Here is a 21,575-nt window from a genome sequence, read left to right as displayed (position 1 = left end):
TCAGATTTTTTTTTAAAATGCAACAGTCAGAAAAGTCTCTAAAAATGAAAAAGCAGAACAAAAACCCAGGATGTCCTAGTGGCTTTTACAGAAAAGAAAAAACCCTATTGCAACAGGGAGCGCACAGCATCAGGACTGGGCTAGTAAACACAGCAAAGGCACTGTTCCATCATGCGCCCAAGGCAGGCAAGTTTGCTCCAGGTCACTCACAAAGGCAGCCCCTCTGCCTGTTCCTATGGAGAAGCAGCACTCAGCACAACACTGTCCTCTCTCAGGCTGCTGGGGTTAAGGACTGTCCTTACGCACATCAAAGGACAAGATCTATTGGTGTCACAGAGCTGGCCTCTACTCCAGTGTGCATTTCAAGAGAGGGAACAACCCTCGCTTTCCCACTCTTCTGCAAGAACAAGTATTTTCAAGTACCTGCTTGACCAGCTAAAAAAAAATGGATAAATCAATATCTGGCAGGGTTCACACACAGTTTTGTAATCCACTGAGGACTCTTGATTTTTTTCATCCCATTCCTGTTAATTCCATTTCCACTGTGACTAATACACTGGTACCTTTCTTTCCTGGAGCCTGTTCCCTTTATCATTATTACAGCCGATATAGAGACATTTAGGTCACTCCAGATGAACTAGGGGTACCACATTCACTCCCTAAGTAACAACACAATAGTTGTTTCTCATAGAAACACTGATACAAGCACAATGTTTCAGGTATAGTAAAGATGAAAGGCATAACAAGAAAATACTGAAAGGACCTGAGAAAATGGAAGATGAGAGGATATTTCTCAGAGACAGGGAGGTAAATGAGCACTTTGCTTTCTATTTTTATTTTGTTAGCCCTCTTTTCGCAGTTTATGGAACAATATTTGTCCATATTATGATCCTTTTTTTATTACACAATTAATACTACATATGCTACATTAATCTGCAATTGCTCTAAGAACACAGCAAAGATACTAATCAGCATTGTGCTCCCTTGTGCTCCTAACATTCTGGTTTGTGTTTAAACAGCTCCTTGGCTGGTAAGTGGACAGAGTAAGTTCCCCATCATTGCTCAAGTAATAATGCTATACAACTATGTAAGAAGACACATGGCAATATCCAAAAACAGCAATGCTTTTACTATACAAATCATTATCAGTAAAGGGACAAGCACAGCCCTTTTTCTGCAAAACCTGAATAAATAAAGGAGCTTTGTCTATGAAATTCAGAAGAGACTTGAAGGGAAATAAATTCTGCTGTTCATTCATCTTGGAGTGTCTGCTGAGCAGCTCTGCAGCCCACTCTAAAGCTTTTCAGCTGTGGCAATTACTACAGGGTGTTAGACCCATGAGTCTGTACAGCTCTGGTGTTGCTGATCATGTCCATGGCTTGCACTGTTCAACTGAATTTTCCCCAGTTCAGCTAACACAGAGAAAAACACCCAGGATTACACTACAGCAAGTATGCATATCCTGTCCATACCCCAATCTGTTCATCTTCCTGTTTTTCTCTTTCCTCACACCTAGCTGTGTTCAGTGCCTAGCAGGACATTCCCCTTTAGGACAGTATCGTGAACAATCAAAGATTAACTATGGAAACTGCATGCATGATAAGAATATGTATAAATTAATATAATTCCAGCAGCATTATCTTATTTATTTTGATAACATTGGAAAGGTTACTTCTCCACTTTTACAGAGACAAGCTCTGTATATTTTTAGAGGGCAAAACACACCCACAACCAGAAAGCTTTGGTCTGCTCTTCAATATGGTATATAAAAGGTTTATGGATTTCATCAAAACTGGTTAGTTTATTGTCTAGACCACAGATTATTTTTCATAAGATTTTTGTCATATCTGTGAGCTGTTTTGCAATGATGGATGAGACTATTGCCTTAAAATCATGATTTTCTGTAAGGAGGGAAGCCCACTGAACCCTGTCAGATGGAATATCGCCTTCTTCCCTGGAGCCTTATAAACTAAGGGCATAATCTATTCTCACAGGGGTATACAGGGGTCCAGGACCAAGCTACACTTAACTGAATGGCTGTTTTACAGGAGTAGAATATGAATTATACAGTTATAATAGGAATTTTAAATTTTTGCTTGTATAAGCTGAAATTGCTACTGAAACATTACACCAATCACAGGTTTTGGCACTCAAAGTCGGTGATTTCGGCCCTTCTAAAGAATGATGTTCCTAGAAACAGTGTCTGTTAGTTTTAATTTCTCATAATATAAGAACTATGGATCATGTGAAAGCATAAGTGTCAAGTAAACTCTATGTTCAGTTTACAAAGAAGTGAAATTGTGTCCCTTCTATAATTTCAGTCCAAGAGCTTAGAGCTTAGCAGCCATACAGTCAATTGTATGCACAGAAATAAATCACAGTTTGCATATGTACAGCTCTTGAAACACATTTTTCTTCGGGTATAATGACAAGGAGCTCAAATATGCAGGGGATTGGAATATGTGTAATCATTCTCTTCTGTAGAAGGATTAAAAACACTTATAGTAATGGACTAGGCATCAACTACTGCCAAAGGTATCAACAATTTTCCTGTTTATCATTCATCACTTAGAAAAATCTGCTTGCTGCTTCTATCTTCCTCTACATGATTTCAGAGTTAAAAATTAAATATGCAGCTTCACAATTCATTTTTAAAAGTTAATTGCTGCATAAATACACAGCATAAAGCAAAGCACAGACATTTTATAAAACCAGAATGGTTCCAAAATATTCAGTTGCCTCTTTATTTACATTTCTTTTGCAGTAGATATATTTGAAAGATCTACTTTGAAGTGACTCTTTCTACAGTAAGGCAAAGTTAAATTTGCCTAGACAGCATCTGAACCAAAAATTTAAACTCCTCATCATTTTCAAAGCAATAGAATTGACATTTATTGCTGTGCCATACCAAACTACAGCCCCACCTCAGGATAACAAAAGACTACACGGTAGATGGATGCTTTAAGAGCCTTCCCTGGAGCCCTCCAGTGCGTACTGTGATGTCTGTTTAGATGATAAACTCCAAGAAATGCCTGGACCTGAACATTTTTCTGTGTTTTGTGCAGATCTACTTCTTATGGTGTTTAGAATGATCATCACGATTAATCCATAGATAAACTGCCCTAAGGAAGGCAATGTTACCTGCCCTGCAAGAGCATGGCCTCAGATGTGGCATAAATACCATTTGCTCTCAGTTATTTACAGTGCCTATTATGGCTCCCCAGGGAGTCATGAGTCCAACGCCTAAATTCATGGGTCATGCAGGGGAGGTAAGCACCAACTTTATTAGACTCTGAATTAGGCCACTGATCCGTAACACCCACAAAGCCTGCATGCTGATTATATACATACACACACACACACATATATATATATAATCAGCAGACATCAGTAAACCCTTGCCAACCTCCTTACCAAAGCCACCCACAGAACAAGCCAGAACACTGCACTGCACAACAGCGCTACCACTCCCTTGGTGAATCTGTAGAAAAACTGTGTCATGTCATACACTTCAGCTCTTTCAATATTAAAAACCAAGGTAGAGTAATGCACCTCAAATTATCAAATGACTACACACTAATGTGATTTTCCCTGTCTACTGCCTTCACAATAACTGAAGTAATAGTCACTTCAGCAGTGGAAAAAAAAAAAGGAAATAAAAAAGCCAAACAACTGAAAAATATCTAGGTCACTACCAACTAAAAGATTTAATTTATTCTCAGTATCTCAACCTTGTTTTTTAGTTAATTTGATGGAATGGAAGGACATTATTGACACATGGCCATTGTGCATACCCAGCCACATGTGCCTGTGGGCAGTGCATGAATGAGCTGCACAGTCAGTGTTACAACACTCAGACACCAATTTATAAGTAAGCCATGGGGCTTTAATGAAAGTTGATAGATGATTTTTGAAAGGTGAATGGCATAGGTGAGTTTCCCCTTTTGCTAAATGTATATGGTTCCTGTTCTTTGGTATTTATACTTACGTAACATGACTTTCAAATAACTTCAACTGGGAAGTGGCAGTTAGCTCTGTCTGCTAACTGGCTGAAGAAAACAACCCATCAGCAAAGCCTTCCTTGAGCAAGGTGTTTCTTTTCTGTTTGTGCTTAAAAGAAATGGAAGCGTAGAAAAAAAAATAATCCAAAATGGGGAAGAGACCTGCCAAAGGAGATACCTATATGTATTGTATTGCCTGTTAGGATACTAAATTCCTGGCAGGGCTCACATGAATATCTTTCCCTGTGCTCTCTCTAGCACTAAATCTTATTTCCAATGTTTAGAAGCAAGAATCATAATAAAATCTGCGGACAAAATCTCCTAAGAAACCCAGCAGAATCTGCCCTGGTGGTATTGCCCTGGCCATTCCACATATGGCAACATACAGTTTGAATTACAAATTAATGTCATGTATGACAATAAAACTAAGTCTAGTTCTCACCTGTATTGGGTTTGCATGGCAAGGTTTTGGTGTGTTACAGGGGTGGCTTCTGTGAGAAGCTAACAGAAGCTTCCCCCATGTACAGCAAAGCCAATGCCAGCCCCAGGAAGACCCACTGCTAACCAAGGCCAAGCCCCATCAGTCACTGTGGTAGCATTTCTGAGGTAATGTGGGGGAAAAACTGCTGGGAAAGAGCAGTTGGAGAAAGAAGAGCATGTGAGAGGAACAGCTCTGCAGACACCAAGGTCAGGGCAGAGTAGGGGCAGGAGCTGCTCCAGGCACTGGAGCAGAGATTCCCCTGCAGCCCGTGGTAAGGTAGGATGTGACCCTGCAGTCCATGGAGGTCCATGGAGGAACAGGGATCCACCTGCAGCCTGTGGAGGACCCCACATGGAAGCAACCTGTTCCTGAAGGACTAAACCCTGAGGAAGGGACCCACACTGGAATAGTTTGTGAAGAACTGCAGCCAGTGGGAAATACTCATGATGCAGCAGTTTGTGGAGGACTGCCTCCTGTTGGAGGGACCCCACGCTGTAGCAAAAGCCCTCCACCTGAGGAGGAAGGAGTGGCAGAGACATGTGATGAACTGACCACAGACTCCAATTTTGTTCCCCTGCACTGCTGGGGGGAACAAGGTAGAGAAGATCAGAAAGTCTGGAAAGAGGGAGAGGTATAGAGAAAGTGTTCTAAGATTTTTATTTATGTAGTACCTTTCTTTGATTTGATTGGTAGTAATTTCCCTCCCCCTACCCCCTCAAAGCTGAATCTGTTTTTCCTATGATGGTACCTGGTGAGTGATCTCTCCCTGTCCTTCTCTCAACTCATGAGTCTTTCATCATATTTTTTCTCCCCAGCTCAGCTGAGGCAGACAGTGACAGAGCAGCTTTGGTGGGCACCTGGCATCCGGCCAGGGTCAACCCACCAGATCACCCTGGTATCAGTTACACACACATCTTTACATTACAGTAACAGTTACTTCAATCAATACTGAATACCTAGTAAATCTATTTTTTAAGTCTCTACAGTACATAGAAGGTTTAACATATCTGTTTTAGTTCTGAGTAGTAAAATCTACTCACATTACATTACACATATATAAACTTGCACAAAAGAAATTTTCAAGATAAGAAGAGAGAATTTCTCTCCTGCTGCACTGAGCTGTAAGTCATGAACACTTCCAATAGTCCACATTCAGTTGTTTAATCTCTTTTTCACAAAGGAACTAATTTCAGCCCAGAATTTAGACAGATGCTTAATACCCTGTTAGGTTGTTCCAGTATGGCCAGAAAAGCAACTATTTACTCTGTGTCATGTTTGAGTTCCATAATATTAATGTTTTTTAAAAAGATAATGAACTTCTAAACACTTTCCAGTAAAAGTTACTACCATTTTAGGCCTTCCTCAACAGGAATATCCTACAAGCTTTGATATGTCAATCAAAGTTTTGTATTAAATTTTATTTTTAACCAATCTAAATCTACTGGACAAACACAGAATATTCATGGTTAATAGTGTGCCCTCTTTCACACCGAGCATGAATAAGTCAACAGAGAAACTTCAAAGGCCATCTTGAAATTCTCTAGCATCAGCTACCAACAGCTATTCTTGCCCTTAAAATACGATGCCAAAACTGCCTGAAACAATAAGGATTCCCCAGGATCAGACAGGAATGTCAGCTTTTCTTTGGGATGAAAGAAGCGTGTAGAGTCATCTGGGAGCAGGAACAAAACAATCTAATAAATGGAAAAGCAGTAGAGATAGAGATACTGATTTCAGCTAGTATAACAGTTCCTATAGACCAGTTAAGCTGCCTCCAAAAATGAAAGAGGTGGAACCCCCCGCCTTCTACAGAGGTCCAATTCAGCTCCTGACTCCTTCCCAAGAAAAGCAAGGTCTGTAGCTGACATACATTTACATCTGCCTACTCAGTGTATGAGTCTCGAGAGGTCCACTCCAAAGAATTTCTTAAGAACTATCAGACCTTCTAATGACATTCCCAATTACTTCATGTAGTGTGACAAAATCAAAAGAAAAGGCGAGGAAACAGATGAGTGATGCAAGACACTGCTACAGAGAATTTTCAGGATGCAATTGGACATTTTTTCCCCAGTTCATTTAATTAGTCTCAACTTTACTACAGTTCAAATTGAAGTATCACCACACACTATTGATCCCAAGTCAAGCTCAGATTTCTAAAGAAAACATTTGCATAAAGATACACATATAAAGCACTTACTTAAACAACTACAGCATCTTGAAAGATAGTAATTGAGAAATACAAGTACCTGTTGTCCCCACGGGCAGGATCCTTGGGTTTAGTATCACTATCATAAACAAAACGCTCTTGGGAGATAACTATAATGTTGTCTGTAGTTTCATTTCCCAAGATAGTGATAACAGGGTAACCCATCTGTAGTGTCCACTGATCCATTACCTCTTGGATATTTACAGATTTTCCAACCCTTTTTAAAGCCTTGGGAAAAAAAAATAAAAGTTTCAATACACTGAAGCAGTATCAACATGTAGACCTTTTTTTTTTTTTTTTTTTGTCCCTAGGATCATAACTATTTTTGGAGGGTAAAATAACCATCACAAATGTATGGAGATACAAACACACACACTTACACCCAATACACACACACTACATAATTGAACTTAAGGCTCTGCATCTTAAAAATAAATGTTGAGTAATCTTTAAAGAGAGGAAAGTTACAGTCAGAAAGCCATGTTTTCCACATCATTCAAGTACTTCTGCTGAAACAGAAGAAATAATCTGTTTTACAGGATTTTAACAAGAGCCACAGAAATACAGGGTATCTATTCTTAACCAGCTAAGGTTAAAAAAGACAGTGTCAGTTTATCTAGCAACCTACAATAAGACATATTTGAAAGGCCTTAATTTCCAAAAATACAGGGCTTATCTGTTCTGAAAATGAAAATTACTAATTATATGAAAATATTGTCCCTTATGTCCAAAGTGAGGCTATGTACACCTAGATATCCCCCTGCTGCTTCATAAAGTGCACCTGTTAGAACACATGGAGATTAATGTGTTCACATTTGATTCTGTATGTCAATAAAAATGCTGTTTTACAAGTGGATTTTCATCTGAAACACAAAGAGATACTATAGCATTGTGGGAGATGAGACTGCATATGAGGGGAAAGAGGCATCAATTGTTCTTCAGCGACAGACATGCCCTTAGCTGTTGAACAGTCCAAGACCACAGAGTGAGCAACCTCTGATGAATACAAGTAGAAGATGTCTTCAGAACTGAAGCTGCAGTTGCACTGCCTTAGGAGCAAAGGGGCTGGCAACAAATGCATTTACAACTGAGGCAAACAGAATTATTAGCTGCAACAGTAGATATGAGCATACAGTATAGCTATAGTGGTTATGAACCAGAATACAGTCTCATTTTTGTTCCACTTTATTAGCTGCAGATTCTGCTGTTCTTTCAAGACAACATTCATTCCTCCAACCTCCCATCACCCAGAACTGTCCCAGAGCCTTTAACAGAGGAAGGAAAGAAAGAGTCTTGCAGTGACATTCAGCTACAGATTAAGACACTGATTTAAAAGCCTGACTGTATGTTACTTGTCTCAACTCTCATTAGCAGTCAGTACAGATATAGGACTTGGTTCAGTTGCCCACATGGAGGTGAATACTGTCATTTGACCTTTACCTGCCACTCCAGAAGAGCAGAGATTTCCCCATGTATCTTAGGCTAAATTGGTGAGACACACCTGAATGTCTTAAACATCCTACGGCACCTAATGTGGCACTAGTTGCCTATATTTGAACAACCATCTCCAGTCTCTAGTCAACAGTCAGTGGTTCAGGCTTATTATAAAATAATCATGTAGTGGCTAGCCAATTGAATTACTCTCTATGCTCTGCTGACTATATCAACTATATTTCTGGGACTCCAGTTGTTCCTATTCACTAGTATCAAATGACATATCCTAAAATATTCAACATAGTTTTTCAGAACCAGTGTATCTACAACAGACGTGCTTCTCATGTGGCAGCTGGAAACTAGGTAGGATAAATTAAGGTAAAAGCTGTTAGAAGTCTGTGAATCATCAACTGAAGACTCAGTGTGAAGAAGAGAATATTGGACACCTAGTTTACATGTATATACCTGCTTGTTTAATGTCCTGACCTCCAGTAAATCCTGGTTTTGATGTCAATAGTTACAACTAGAGCGTCATGTTTTCTATGGCTTGAACTGGTACCAGTGCCAAAACTCTCTGCCCTCCACTCAGTCTATTTCTGAGGAAGACTCAGACTAGCTCAGACTAGTTCCACAGGGGAGAAATTATGGCACACTTTGCTCATTTTACAAAAATTATAGCCATTGGGGAGCCCCGGACCAGGTTCTAGAACTCAAGCCAAGCCTGGATATATAAGTCTCTACAGCATGCCAAATATTACAGTAAATAGTTCTCTGTTTACATGATACTTTGAAGCTTTAGTATTTTTGTCCTTCACAAAAATCTTAACTCCATACAAAATCACAAACTCACGAGGTGGAAATGCCAAAGCTCGGCACTTTCATGTGCTTTCTAGCTTATGGGTCTCAGTGTGCTGTCACTGAAGTCACTGACAGATTCCAAGAAGTATCTATTACTGCACACCAGTGACATAGCACATGCAGGGAAATATATTCTAACAAAACGAAGTAGAGAAATGCTGCAGAACTCATATTTTTAACATTGCCACTAGGTTAACTCAAATGGAATTTCTTTGCATGAATTTTTATCTTTGCTCTCTGGTTTGAAGATCTCAATATGCACTATTCACTTCTTATCTCACCAGGAAAAACACCATAGCAAATTCCTAGTTCTTCCTCAGTGCAATAGATTAAAGCATTTTACCTTTGACAACGTGTTCCAGAGATCATTTCTGGCTGCATTGCCATACTTGTGAATGGTTAAATAGTCCTGCAGAAATAAAATACAAATAAAAATCAGTATTACAAAGGCCAAACAACTAGAGCTGTGCATCACTGCTATTAGGAGTTAAATTACACCAATGTTTGCACTTGTTAGAAATCTAGAAATATACAATATGTTAATCCTAAGGGAATAAATAAACAGTTTAAGCTACTTTGCAATGCAAAATTTGTTGCTAAAAATTTCATTTACAACATTAAATGCTCTTCCTTTTCTGTGTAAGTCATTCTATAAGCTAAGTACCTTTAATATATATATATATGTGTAGATAGATAGATAGATAGATAGATAGATAGATAGATAGAATACTAATCTTGGGAAAGGTTCCTAGGTAATTCTCAGCAATGAAAGAAGGTGTTGAAACACAGTTCCAGTTCCTATTTTAGCAGGTCATTCTGCTTTGTCTAGTGTCAAAAATGTGTGTACTTGATGACAGCTGGATTCATTACATAAGATTTAACTGAGCAATAGTCCATCTGAACTCCAAACTCTTATCTAGGGAGATCCCGGCCCTTCAGTGTCAAAATACATCATCCTGGCAATGAGGGTTGCAACAGGTTATCACAAAGGCTTTCCACAACAGGGAGCAGTGGAGGACACATGATGCTTGTGCACAGGAACCTACACGTTTTTTCAAGCCACCTGTGGCTCAGAGTCTGAGGAGGTTGTAAACCGAGTGCTTTCACTTACTCCGCCACAGTTTCAATAACTGACCATCCATTCTTCTCCCATAAAAACCACAAAGATAATTCCCAATAAGCTTCCATCATATTACAATAACTTCCAAAATTAATAGTTTAAGCATATTACCAGCTTGGGTCTAGGTCTTTCAAGCATAAAATACTTCCTTTTTAAAATTACTTCTGGAGAGGCAATACTGTTGTTTCCCGCTATCCCATGTCCCTTGACAACAGCTCACTCAGTTACAGAAGTGAACTTCAGCAGTGATTACTTGAATAACATACATTTCAAGCATTTGATTGGGAGAATTAAGTGAAAAACACAGATCAGAGGTTGTACATCAACTGTTTCTCCTACAACTGAATTTCTACCATCTTTACACAATGGTAGAAGACAAACCCTAATTTACTGCACAATGATAAAACTAGGACAAATTTGCTGACTGTGCTGTGTTTTGTGTGAAGTAAGATACTTTGGGAATAATTAGTATTTGGAAAGCAAATTTTCTGATACACATATTGTAGCACATGTGACAGATATAGCTTTTGTCAGCCAGCTTATAGTGAAATAAACAACAACTCCCATTTAATCACAGACTAGGAAGGCTAAATGAGAACACTGACTCTTTAATGCAGTGCTGAGTCTTAGCAATGTCATGAGACTAACTCAGAAAAAAGACAATGTTATACAGGCTGCCCCTACAGTACACTGTGCTTCTCTTTTGTCTAAAAATACAGAATCATTTAAAGCACAGTGAAACATTAAATAGTTTCCAAGGCTAAAGAAGCTGAATTGCAAATTAGAAAGCTAAAATGGGAATAAACAAAAGTGGAACAAGGTAAATAAATAACAAAAGATATATGATCCACATTTTAAGCAATACTAGAAAATGCTGCATATATTGGTCTGTCTGAGAGATGCTGTTAGAAAGATTACAGAGCAAAAAAAAAATGGGTGGGTCACTTGAGGACTTCATCCAGGCAATAATCCTGGTTACCAATCTACCATTAGACATTATATTTGACTTTTACATTTTGTTCAGAAAGACTGCAAAGAAATTAAATGCTTTTGCCTTTTTCTTTTGGGTTTGGTTTTGATTGTTTTTTTTCCTCCCAATACATAGATTGGGAGGTTTAAATGTGGTTTGTCACTTAGTTAAAAATGTATTATCCTCCAATCTAACATGTTTATCTCACAGAGAAAAACAAAAAGAATCCTAACCTTTACCATGAAATAAGAATATACAATAAGAAACACAATGTCTTGGTATGATCCTTGTACCATACAGCCTAATCATCAATTCTGTCATTATTTCATGAAAGTTGCATCAAGAGCATAAACGCAACATAAAACTAGGAGTGTTATCAAATGCATGCATAAAAAGCAGTCCTGAGTGACAGCTTGTATCAACACAGCCTTTCAGCAGGAAACCAACACTGGAATCTCAAATCTGAGTGTGCTTTCCAGAGGCAGAAGAGCAAAAGGCTTCTGAACTAGGTCCCATCAAATATCCTCTTATTCCTATCCTCATATATTTTTTTTTAACAATAATCAGTATAGACACCTGGAAACAGTATAAAACTAGAAAAACATATAGTGGTACCTCCCACAACTGCTCTTCCATCATCCAGCACTTCAAGGCACCAGGAATACTAAGCAGATTAGTATCCTTGCATTTAATAGTTATCTTCTGTGAATTTGGCTGGTTGCTTTCTGAACAAATCAGCATTTGCAACACCTTATGAAAAGCATTTCTCACTTCAGTGATTTGTTGTGTGATACCTGTTCCAAATGCCTGTGGGTCTGCTGGTTTCATCTGCTGCTTCCTACTTCTAGCATTAGAAGACACAGTGCATTACTGTTCCCCACTTCACTCTCCCCAAGCCACTCATGCTCTTACAGATCTTTATGGGAATGTGTACAGCTTTTATATTGAGAACTCTGCCAGACCCAACCACTCCCAGCTCTGCTGAAAAGTTATACTGACACACCAGCTTCTGACTCCAAAGGTAGTTTGGATAGTTTCTGACCCTGCCTGAATTTTCATTCACCAGACGAGCCTCACTTCCTCTTCCATTGACAGGCATTCAGCTTAAAAAGGAACAGACATATCAACATCAAATACATACCAGGAAATAACAAAATAGGAGCCAAAGACCTATACATACCATACTTGTCTATTCTAAAGATGGAACAAGCAGGAATATAATCCATTTTTCCTCCTGCGATTCATATTTAAGTCCTAAGCAGCTTGCAGAGGGGCAGAATACATGCCCCCATTCACTGTAATTCTCCAGGGCTGGAGTATTAGCTGCCCCTTTGCCTGTACATTCAGTAGCAAAACCATAGCGAACAGAACAGAGATGGAAGCCACAGAACAGAAAAGGAGGATGACACTGAAAACACAGCTGTCTGAATCTAAGCTGTGCTCAGCACAGCTCCAAAGGAGGCAAAGTGACTTAAAGCCACTTATTCATAAACACATATGTCCAAAACCATCTGGCTGCAAGGCTGCTTCCCATCATAAACTTGCAAGTCTATCACTGACAAAAGCTGTTCCATCGACAGGAGTATGCTGGAGCATGAAGATATGCATTAGCCACGTTCCTGTCAGCTATAGCCTTCCAGTGTATGTGAGCACAGAAGATCGCATGAAAATCTCTTTAACAACTCAAGGCTCAAGAGCGCTCTTATACAAATCTTCCATTCTCCTTCACTGTAATGCTGCCTCTAAAGTTTTTCACTGTCATGGAGAAAGTAAGAAGGGTTTGCGGACCCTAGGGCACTGTCACAGAACATGAAAATTAATCAAAAATACACAACAAAAAGTAATCATTTGGGTTTACATTTTCAGCACGCATCCTCTTGTAATATTCTTCCTAATGTTTTCACATTAAAACATGAAGCTACTATTTGCCAAAAAGAATAATGGAATGTGATCCATTCACCCCTATCAATAAAAAATTAATCAGACAATGCAGTTTTCCAACATGTTTTACAAAGTCTTAACATTAAGTAAATAAATAAATAAATGAACAACTAAATATCCTGACTCTGTGATACCATGAAAATGAAGTCCATTTATTGCACTACCAAAACATAAGAGCCTCCCTAAATCTCAACAGATTTAGACTATAGTATAATGTGTTATCAAACAGTAATCTTAATCCCCCCCCAAAAAAAAGAATTAAAAGGCTCAATGCTTTTGAAATTATTTCTTGCAAACTGGAGAAGATAGCTTGAACAGTAGTAGGAACAGTGAAAAATGTTAAAAGATTTTGAAAGATGGTTTCAGTAATGCTGTACTGATTAAGCTTTCAGACTTTTTATTGTAATAGATATTTTTAAGAAAATGAGATTATTTAAAAGGGAAAAGCATTTCATTTCTTTGCTATAGTGCCTATTAACTAGGCCTCTTGGTTACAAAATAAATGAGTGACCACACTATCCAAACATGATAATGCTCACAACTAACAAAAGGCAGAGACTGATAAATACCAAAAAGTTAATACCAAAAAGTTAAGCAAGTGTAAAGGAGGAGTAAGTCTCCAAACATGTGCCTTACTTTCAGGGGAGATTTTACATCTATAAACAGAAACCGAAATATCAAATCTAGGACTAAACTCCTTTTTCAGTTAATCTCTATGAAGTTGATTGCTCAGCTGAAGGAACAGCTCCAGACTTACATGAGTGATGATGAGATCTGAAACATATTGAAATTGAGTAACTTCATTTTTTTTCCTAAAGACAACTGGAAAATTCCACTATATGAGGGAGGAAAAAGTACAAAACTATTTTCATCTCCAATTCTTGTGGCTATGTTTCTCCTTTCTCAAGGCTCAGGTAAAGCAGACCTGCCTCTACCTCCCTTTTTTCTATTTCATTCCTACTCCTCAGTGCACATCCTCCTCCCTTTGGCCTACAATATGTTCTTCTTCAGTGGTTTTATACATGAGTGCTGTTTATCACTGAAGATTTAATGCTACAAATAAAAGCATTTAGTTCAGGTAGAAATCAGGCTCTAAGGCTCCAGGTATCAAATCGAGTGTGTTTGTTTTCCTAAAAATTTATATATCTAATCTTAAGCCAACAGACACCATCTGACAGATGCTGACTCTGACTATAACATGGCCCTTTTTCCTCCCTTCCTTCACACTGCAAACATCAAATCTGCTATCACACATTATCTTAACATTGTCTAACATTCAAATAAAAAAGCTTGGGCAAGGGTCAGAGGATAGTGCACATGTTCACAAAGGTGAGCAACAAACAAAAGGGAGTAAGAACCAGTGGTAAAGGACTACCAGCAAGCTACAAAATTCTAAAGATTCTCATAAGAGAAAAAGACTACTGAATAGAAAAGCTAAAATAGCCAACTAGATTTGCAGTATTTTTCAGCTTTACAACATATTAAAAGAAACAGCCATAAGGAAGGGAAATGACCACCCTCCCAGCTGGACAATCAGCCAAGCAACAAAGGAGTAGGCAAATTCACCTTACTGGTCATGGTCAACACTATGTAAGGCAAATTAGTTGGAGGTTAACTCTGTTTGTATCAAGAATTAATTTGTACCAGTGATTCAAGCCGCAGAACTACCTCCAAACTGAAAGAACAGCTGCTATCAGACCAGTTGTCAAAGCACTACTGCAATGCCAGCTAAGAAAAAACTGGAAAACAGGTTTTTCCTGGACAAGTAAGCCAAACAACTGCTTTACTTTCTATATAATTTTAATAGAAGCACCCAAAACTGCTTTCAGGCAGCTTAGTAAGAAACTGCCAACATACAGAATATACTAGAGACATATTTTTATCACAGTTTCTACCAGAGGATCAAAAATTTTGGTTTTCTTCCTAGACTTTAATCTATTACTGCATTAAAATGTTCTTCCTACAAAAAATAAAGTTACTCAAAAGTCAAGAATTTAACTAACTAAAAAATCATTTAAACTTAAAATACCAAAAAGCCAGCATCAAAAATATATTGAAATAGCAAACACATAAGGAGTATAAGGTAAAGCCTGCAGATAGCAAGCCTGACTGTGTAGATAGTCCTTACCTAGTATTAAAATTATCACATCTGTTACAGTCACAGCATCAAATGCTTTCCTGTATCTGCCTTGACCTACAGTTTGATGACATCTTGGTGGTACAACCAGACTAAGCAGGTCCCACAATCTTTGCTGTTCCTTGATGATCCTGTTTGTTTGCAGACTAGACCTCCAAAATGGCCTGTATAGGAGAAAATCTAACATTCCTCACGAAGGACACCCTTCCTTCCTTGATCAAGTTTACCAAGGAGGACTCCAAACTCTTCCACTGGTATAAACAAAGTGGTCCTTGAATGGAGGAGAACAAGCAGCTGGAGACAGCATTGAGGAAAACAGAACAATGGTTTCCTAAGCCACTGTCCTGTCCAAGTATGTGCCAAGTATTATGAAAGAGACTGGACAGAAAGATACACAGTGGTGATTTCACCACTAAGAGAAAGATTATCAGTGCATCACATTTAAGGGGAACAAAACTTTATTTTGAAGTGCATTTCTCTAAAAGCAACGTTCAAATGTTCTTTTCAAATGTTTAAGTAACAGTTGGTAGTGTCATTTCTCATTTTTTACAGTGAATTAGTAAGCTAATTTTTACAGTGAATTAGTTAAGCTTCATTAGAAATTATATGTGGACACTGCATTCAAAACTGAAATAGACTAAATTCAGAACCTTCAAATAATAATAAAAACACTACACTACCATAAATCAAAGAAAGGAAATAACATTTAACTTCAGTTTTTAAAGTGTCTACATGGGGCTACTATGAGGTTTAACTAATCCAATTATAATTCCCACCTTCTACAGCTTTGAATGAACTTTTGTTTTACCTTGTTTAAAATGTCTACTACCAGGAGCTTCTTAGCTAGCTTCTAGTTCAAACTCACAAATAGGTAAAAAGAAGTTTAAAATAAACCCAAAGGTTTGCAACATACTTCAAAGTCATCATACAAAAATTCACTTCAGCTGTGTTTTGCCTTCTCTTTGGGTTACTATTTCAGTGAACACATAAAATCCTAGGGAAGAAACTTGGTGGAATACTATCACTGTACACCAGCTGAAATTCCAGCCCTTAATTTCCAAAAGGTGCATTTAGACTTTTTTCACATACAAAAGTGATAGAACGCTGACAAACCAGCAGCAACTGGAAAATATCCAGTCAACATGTAATATCTACAATTAAATCATTATGTCTAAACAGCAAGCTATAGCTACTAATCAAAAAGAGTGAAACTGGAACCACACATGGAAATAAATCTTAATTTTCTCTGGAGCCAATGATGCTGAATGGGCCACATAATTATAGCATTTTACTTTGTCCTTTTTCCTTTGAAATTCATGATACTCCCATTGATGCTAACAATAATCAGATCAGCAGAACTGATATTTCTGGCATTATAAGGGCCAATGGGAGTTTTAGCATTGATTTTGTGGGAGAAAAATTAGGGCAATGTTGAGAGTATCTCATCCATGGTATTAGAAATATAACATTCATTTAGAGGATCCAGACAGGACCTGTGCCCTGTCATATGCAGGATGACATACAGGAGAAACCAGTAAAAGAAAGCAGGCAAGAGCTATCACTAAGTCAATGGGATTGCTTTCTTTGCTCTACCCACTGCCTGTTGATAAGAAACCAGTACTGTAAATTAAAATAAGCCAACTAAAATCAACATGGCTCTTTGTTTTCATTCCAACACAAAAAAAAAAAAAAAAAAAAAAAAAAAAAAAAGAAGAAAAACTTCAAGTGACTGTAAGTAACTCAATTTTTCAATTAATAATCTTCTGTAATACAACTCTGTGAATTCAGTGTAAATGAGGCATCTAAAACCAATTACAAATCTGTATTCTGACAAATTTCCAGCTACTTAAAAATGTATCCTACTTTGCTGAGAATCCTTGTTAAAATACCAGAAATACTAAATTGAGAGGTTTATTTCCCTCGTAAAATTCAACTTCACCTTTTAGCTATTAATATGAAGAGGAGGGCAGTTCAATTTTGAAAGACAGTAGCAGGAGCTGCAGTTTGGTGGCAAAGCAGTTTGCAAGTGAAATCTAAAGGGAACAGAATTGCAAAGTTACTGCATGGCAGAGTCTGATGGTATCTGCTGTGCAGTGAGAAACTAGCTAGTATATGAAGCTTGGCTTTAAAGAAAAATGTATTTGATGTATTATTTGGTTGAGGTACTAAAATACTGAGCTAAGGACAAATCCTACAGAAATAAAGCACTCTGAAATTGAACCGCATATATTTGACCGAATTTGTACATTCATTTAATTCTGTCTTGTCTGGTTGTATAACACACTTTAACCTAAAACCACACATTGCTCAAAAAATATATTTTTAGTGCACACACAAAAAAAAAAGATGCAAAGTTTTCCAGAGATATTTAGATGGCACCTGATCATTCCTCTGCATTAACTTGAATTATGCCCAAGAATTGCTAACCAGGCAAAAAAATCTCAGCTGTACTTTTCTGTAACAATTTTCTGTCTATAAACACCAGACTGCAAAAGAAGCTATTGCTGCTTATTATGAAAAGGTGTCCATAAACCAATCAAGAAAACTTACTTCAAGCATGTCACCATGTCTAGAGCGTAAGGACCTGCAACACTTTTACATTAACAGTGAATAACAGATAGAGAAGCAATGAGCAAATGTTTCTCATTGTGCAAAACACTTTTATACAATTTGGTCCCCAGAGCTGCACCTTTTTTTTTCCAAAATGAAGACACCTTAAAAATCATTAGCCCTTTCATCTGGTGATATGTGTGCCAACATAGCTACAGTAACTTAGCTTTAAATGCATCTGGGGAAAGGGAAAGGAAGAAGAAGGGGAAGAGAAAAAGGGAGGAGGAAGAGAAGAACGAGATGACAAAGGAGAGGAGAAAGTTTTTACAACAGCATGTTTTGTCCAGCATGGATTCGGAATATTTTTTTCTGAATGTCCTCCGCTAGACTGAAGTAGATTGATCTATTTATTCCATTTCCAATATATACAATGTGTTAACTAGGAGTTCAGTCCTGCAGTATTTGTTCTGAAAATATCCCCACTGACTTCTAAAGAGCTAATGGAAATTCTGACTGCATAAGAACAGCAAAATCACGCACAAAATGTTTCCCTTCCAGTGCCCTGTAAAATCCACTGAGCTGCCTCGTGGCAACAGAGGTAAAGTTGGCACCGAGCTACTATCAGGAAAACAGTGTAATTCTATTCCAAAAGAAAACATTTTTGTAAATAGCTGCTGAGCCTGATGACATTATCTGGAATCACTCTTTCTCTTAATAATTGCTATAATAAAAATTAAGGAGAAAACAGTCATAACTGAATTTCATAGGCAACAAAAAGAAGCTCACTGAAGGCATGCCAACTGAATAGCTATGCAGTACATGTAACATGACTGACCCGTAATATTGCCATAAAGGGCAATTCTGTTCTGAGAAAACAAACTTTGTTTATACACAGTGTGTATACTAATTGTTTTTCTTTTTGTAAAAAGCTTTAGCAGCAGGGAAAAGTAACATTTTATCCTAGTTGAAGAACATCATGACTTCCTCCTAATAACTTTACTCTGAACCCAGGCGCTGGGGACACTGCTGGCTTTTGAGGTTCAGCAGCAGCTACCCTCACCACATTTTATGTTCCTTGCTGCGACCTCCAATGTGGGCAAAGTGTAACTGAACTGAAATCCTGCCTTCAAAGAGTCCATCTTAGACTGAATTCTTGTCCAAAATTTTAGTCAACACCAGAAAGCACCAAAAAATATCACATTTTACTTTTTTTTTTTACCAGAGTGTCTTTCCTCTGCTGTCCTCATGCACTGGAGCACAGCTCTAAAGATCAGAAGGAAAACTATCTTATTTCAGGAAAATGCTTTTTCGTAGCACTGATCACTTTTAGATAACCCAGCAGCAACAGAGACCCTCTCTCTCCCTGCAGGGCAGCTCAGAGCTGCTTAAGCTCAGGAGACTCAGGCCCTGAAGCAGAAAGCAAAGAGCCCCTGTCTCCCTTCTCCTGGCAACCCCCAACAACTGGGGAAGAGAACTGTCTGATCCAAATGCTCCAGGAACACAAAGCAGAGCAAAAAGATGGAAAGGAGTTTATATGACCAAACAGGAATGTTCTGCTAATGCACCATTTCAGGAAGAAGCTCCCTTTGCAGAGCACCAATGTTATATGGGGCAAAACCACCAGCATACATGATGTGTGGCTGCTAAAATTATGGATGCACTATGTTCAGCCTTGACAATGTTCTGCTTTCAAAAAGGTAATAGTTAAACTGCAGAACTGTAGATAAACCAAATACTCTCACTCTGTGGATCAGCTGTTGCACACCAGGAGACAGCACTGTGGTCTCATTTGTAGCAGAGGTTGACTCTGTGACTGAACCTGATGTGACATCTGTTCTGAATATCCGAAGTGGTTCAAAATTATAAACATTTCAACAAAGTATCTTCTTGGGTTTCAAAACAGATATCCAAATTTCATGGCTCTTTTTAATTTTACTCACATCGGTCCAATTTACCTTCAGATGTACAGGCACTCCATTCTCATTAATTAAAGAAATATTAGTTGAATGATCAACATTTTCTGGAGGCCCACCTTGGTGTCTTCACAGGCTGAGCAGCAGCCACACAGCTGACAATGATGCCAGTGGAAGCTGTGCTTTGAACACATAAACTCTTCTGATCCCTAAGTGCCAAGACACATGGGAGTTTTGCATACTTCACACCTATGTAAATTTTAAATTCAATTTCTCTGTGCCTAGATCTCTACCCAAGCACCAAGCCATTCTTTCCTACGAGATTTCTGTTAACTGTTGGTGATGCACTCTGATACCACACTGGATGACATTTAAGAAAATTGAATGTAGCAATTAGGAACTGGGCTACAAAGCAAATTAAAAGTATATTAAACTATTGAACAGAAGAACAATTCAGTTAGCATGGTCCACCCTGTGAACTGAATCAGATATTGTCCTATATAGAAAACATTGGGTACTTGCATAATTAAAAAATCTGGTAAAGGTGAACACACAGAAAAGAAAAAAGAATGGGAAAATAAAATTAACGTTAGCATTTCTCAAAAATTTTACATTTAATTATGCAAATTCAAACACAATTTTCCTTTAAGCATTAGCATTTTGCTACACACAGTATACTCAGATACTCTTGGAGTTAGAGGAAGAATTTCCATTTTTGCAGTGATACCCAAGTCCGGCCCTTACTATCCTGTAAGTCTTTAACATTTTCAAAGGAAAAAAATTGTGACAAGACAACTTATACAAGTTATACAAGAAACTGACCTACTGTCTTTTACTGACCTGTGTAAGTCAAGGCGGAAGAAGCTGTAGGAATTCAGTCCATAATGCTGCATTCCTTTAACAAATGTAAACTAAAGTCCAGAGTGATGTAAATTAGAAGCAAAAGAAATGCTGAGGGTGCAAAAAAAGGTGAAAGATGCTAACAATCTTGTATGATATGCACTGCAGAAAACAGTAATGTCAGCTCCTATGAGATTTCCTATGATTTCTGAAGTCCTCCCTTTAACATGCTCAAGTTCTCCAGTTGACAATTCTCAGATAAAGGGATTGGTAGCAACCACCTCATACAGTTAATTGCCAGAACATCCATGATGATATTTTGATGTTCACCAAGGTCATACACTCTTCTTTTCTAAAGCAGAGGAGGTGGGTGCAAAATCAGCTGAAAAGTACTTTACTCAACATCTAGTAAATGCACCAGTTGCAAAACCAGAGGTACTGTAGATATAAAGATGCTTCTCCTGGGTGGCAAAAGTTACATCCTTTGACTGAACAAAAGAAGACTCCAGTGTAGTTCCATGTTCATTGCTGATGTGAAGTCAGTATCGCAGTTTACTGCTTCACTGACCTTGATCCCAAGATGCCTGATTTTTTTTTTTTGTTTTTGCAGATTTTTTTATGTTTTTACAGAAAACTCTTGAAAAGAAGTCTCTAATGATGTCTCATTAAAGATGGCAAACAACTAACTGTTATGAACTTGCAATAAAGAGATAATAAATAGGTATTAAATGGGTACACTATTTAATACACTATGTAAAAAATAGATAATCATATATTACCATGGAAATAGATGAAAATATTTCATGCATTACTACTTCATGCACAGTTTAGGTGTCTAAAAAGCAGGAAAAAGCAGTGCAGATGAAAGTAAATTTAAATAGCCAGCAATATGACACTAGGAAGTGACTGAAATCTAAACTTTCCTGTATTTAATAGCCTGAACACCACACTTCCCCAGACAGCTCCAGTGAAAGGCTAATTTGTTTCAATACAGTGGCCATTCTACAGCACAAAAAGAGACAGTGTCTATCCAAAGCACAGTATGAAAATTCTTCCAAATGTACAATGTAAAGCCTAAAAAGTAGTTAATTTATCACAGAAGCGGAGATTCCTATGGTAACTAA

General features: G+C 37.9%; 1 protein-coding gene across 1 annotated transcript in view; it reads right to left on the bottom strand.

Annotated features, from left to right (window-relative positions):
• Positions 1 to 21,575, bottom strand: part of TRHDE (thyrotropin releasing hormone degrading enzyme) — a 217,114-nt gene that overhangs the window by 67,169 nt on the left and 128,370 nt on the right. The window contains exons 8-9 of the mRNA XM_030259934.4: positions 9,324 to 9,389; positions 6,729 to 6,916 (exon numbers count right to left, since the gene is read on the bottom strand). Of these exons, the coding sequence (XP_030115794.4) occupies positions 6,729 to 6,916; positions 9,324 to 9,389 (254 nt within the window). The remainder of the gene's footprint in view (positions 1 to 6,728; positions 6,917 to 9,323; positions 9,390 to 21,575) is intronic.

Source organism: Taeniopygia guttata, chromosome 1A, assembly GCF_048771995.1.
Source record: "Taeniopygia guttata chromosome 1A, bTaeGut7.mat, whole genome shotgun sequence".
NCBI lineage: Eukaryota > Metazoa > Chordata > Aves > Passeriformes > Estrildidae > Taeniopygia > Taeniopygia guttata.
The sequence above is the reverse complement of the archived record's forward strand: the minus strand, read 5'-3'. Positions and strand labels throughout refer to the sequence as shown.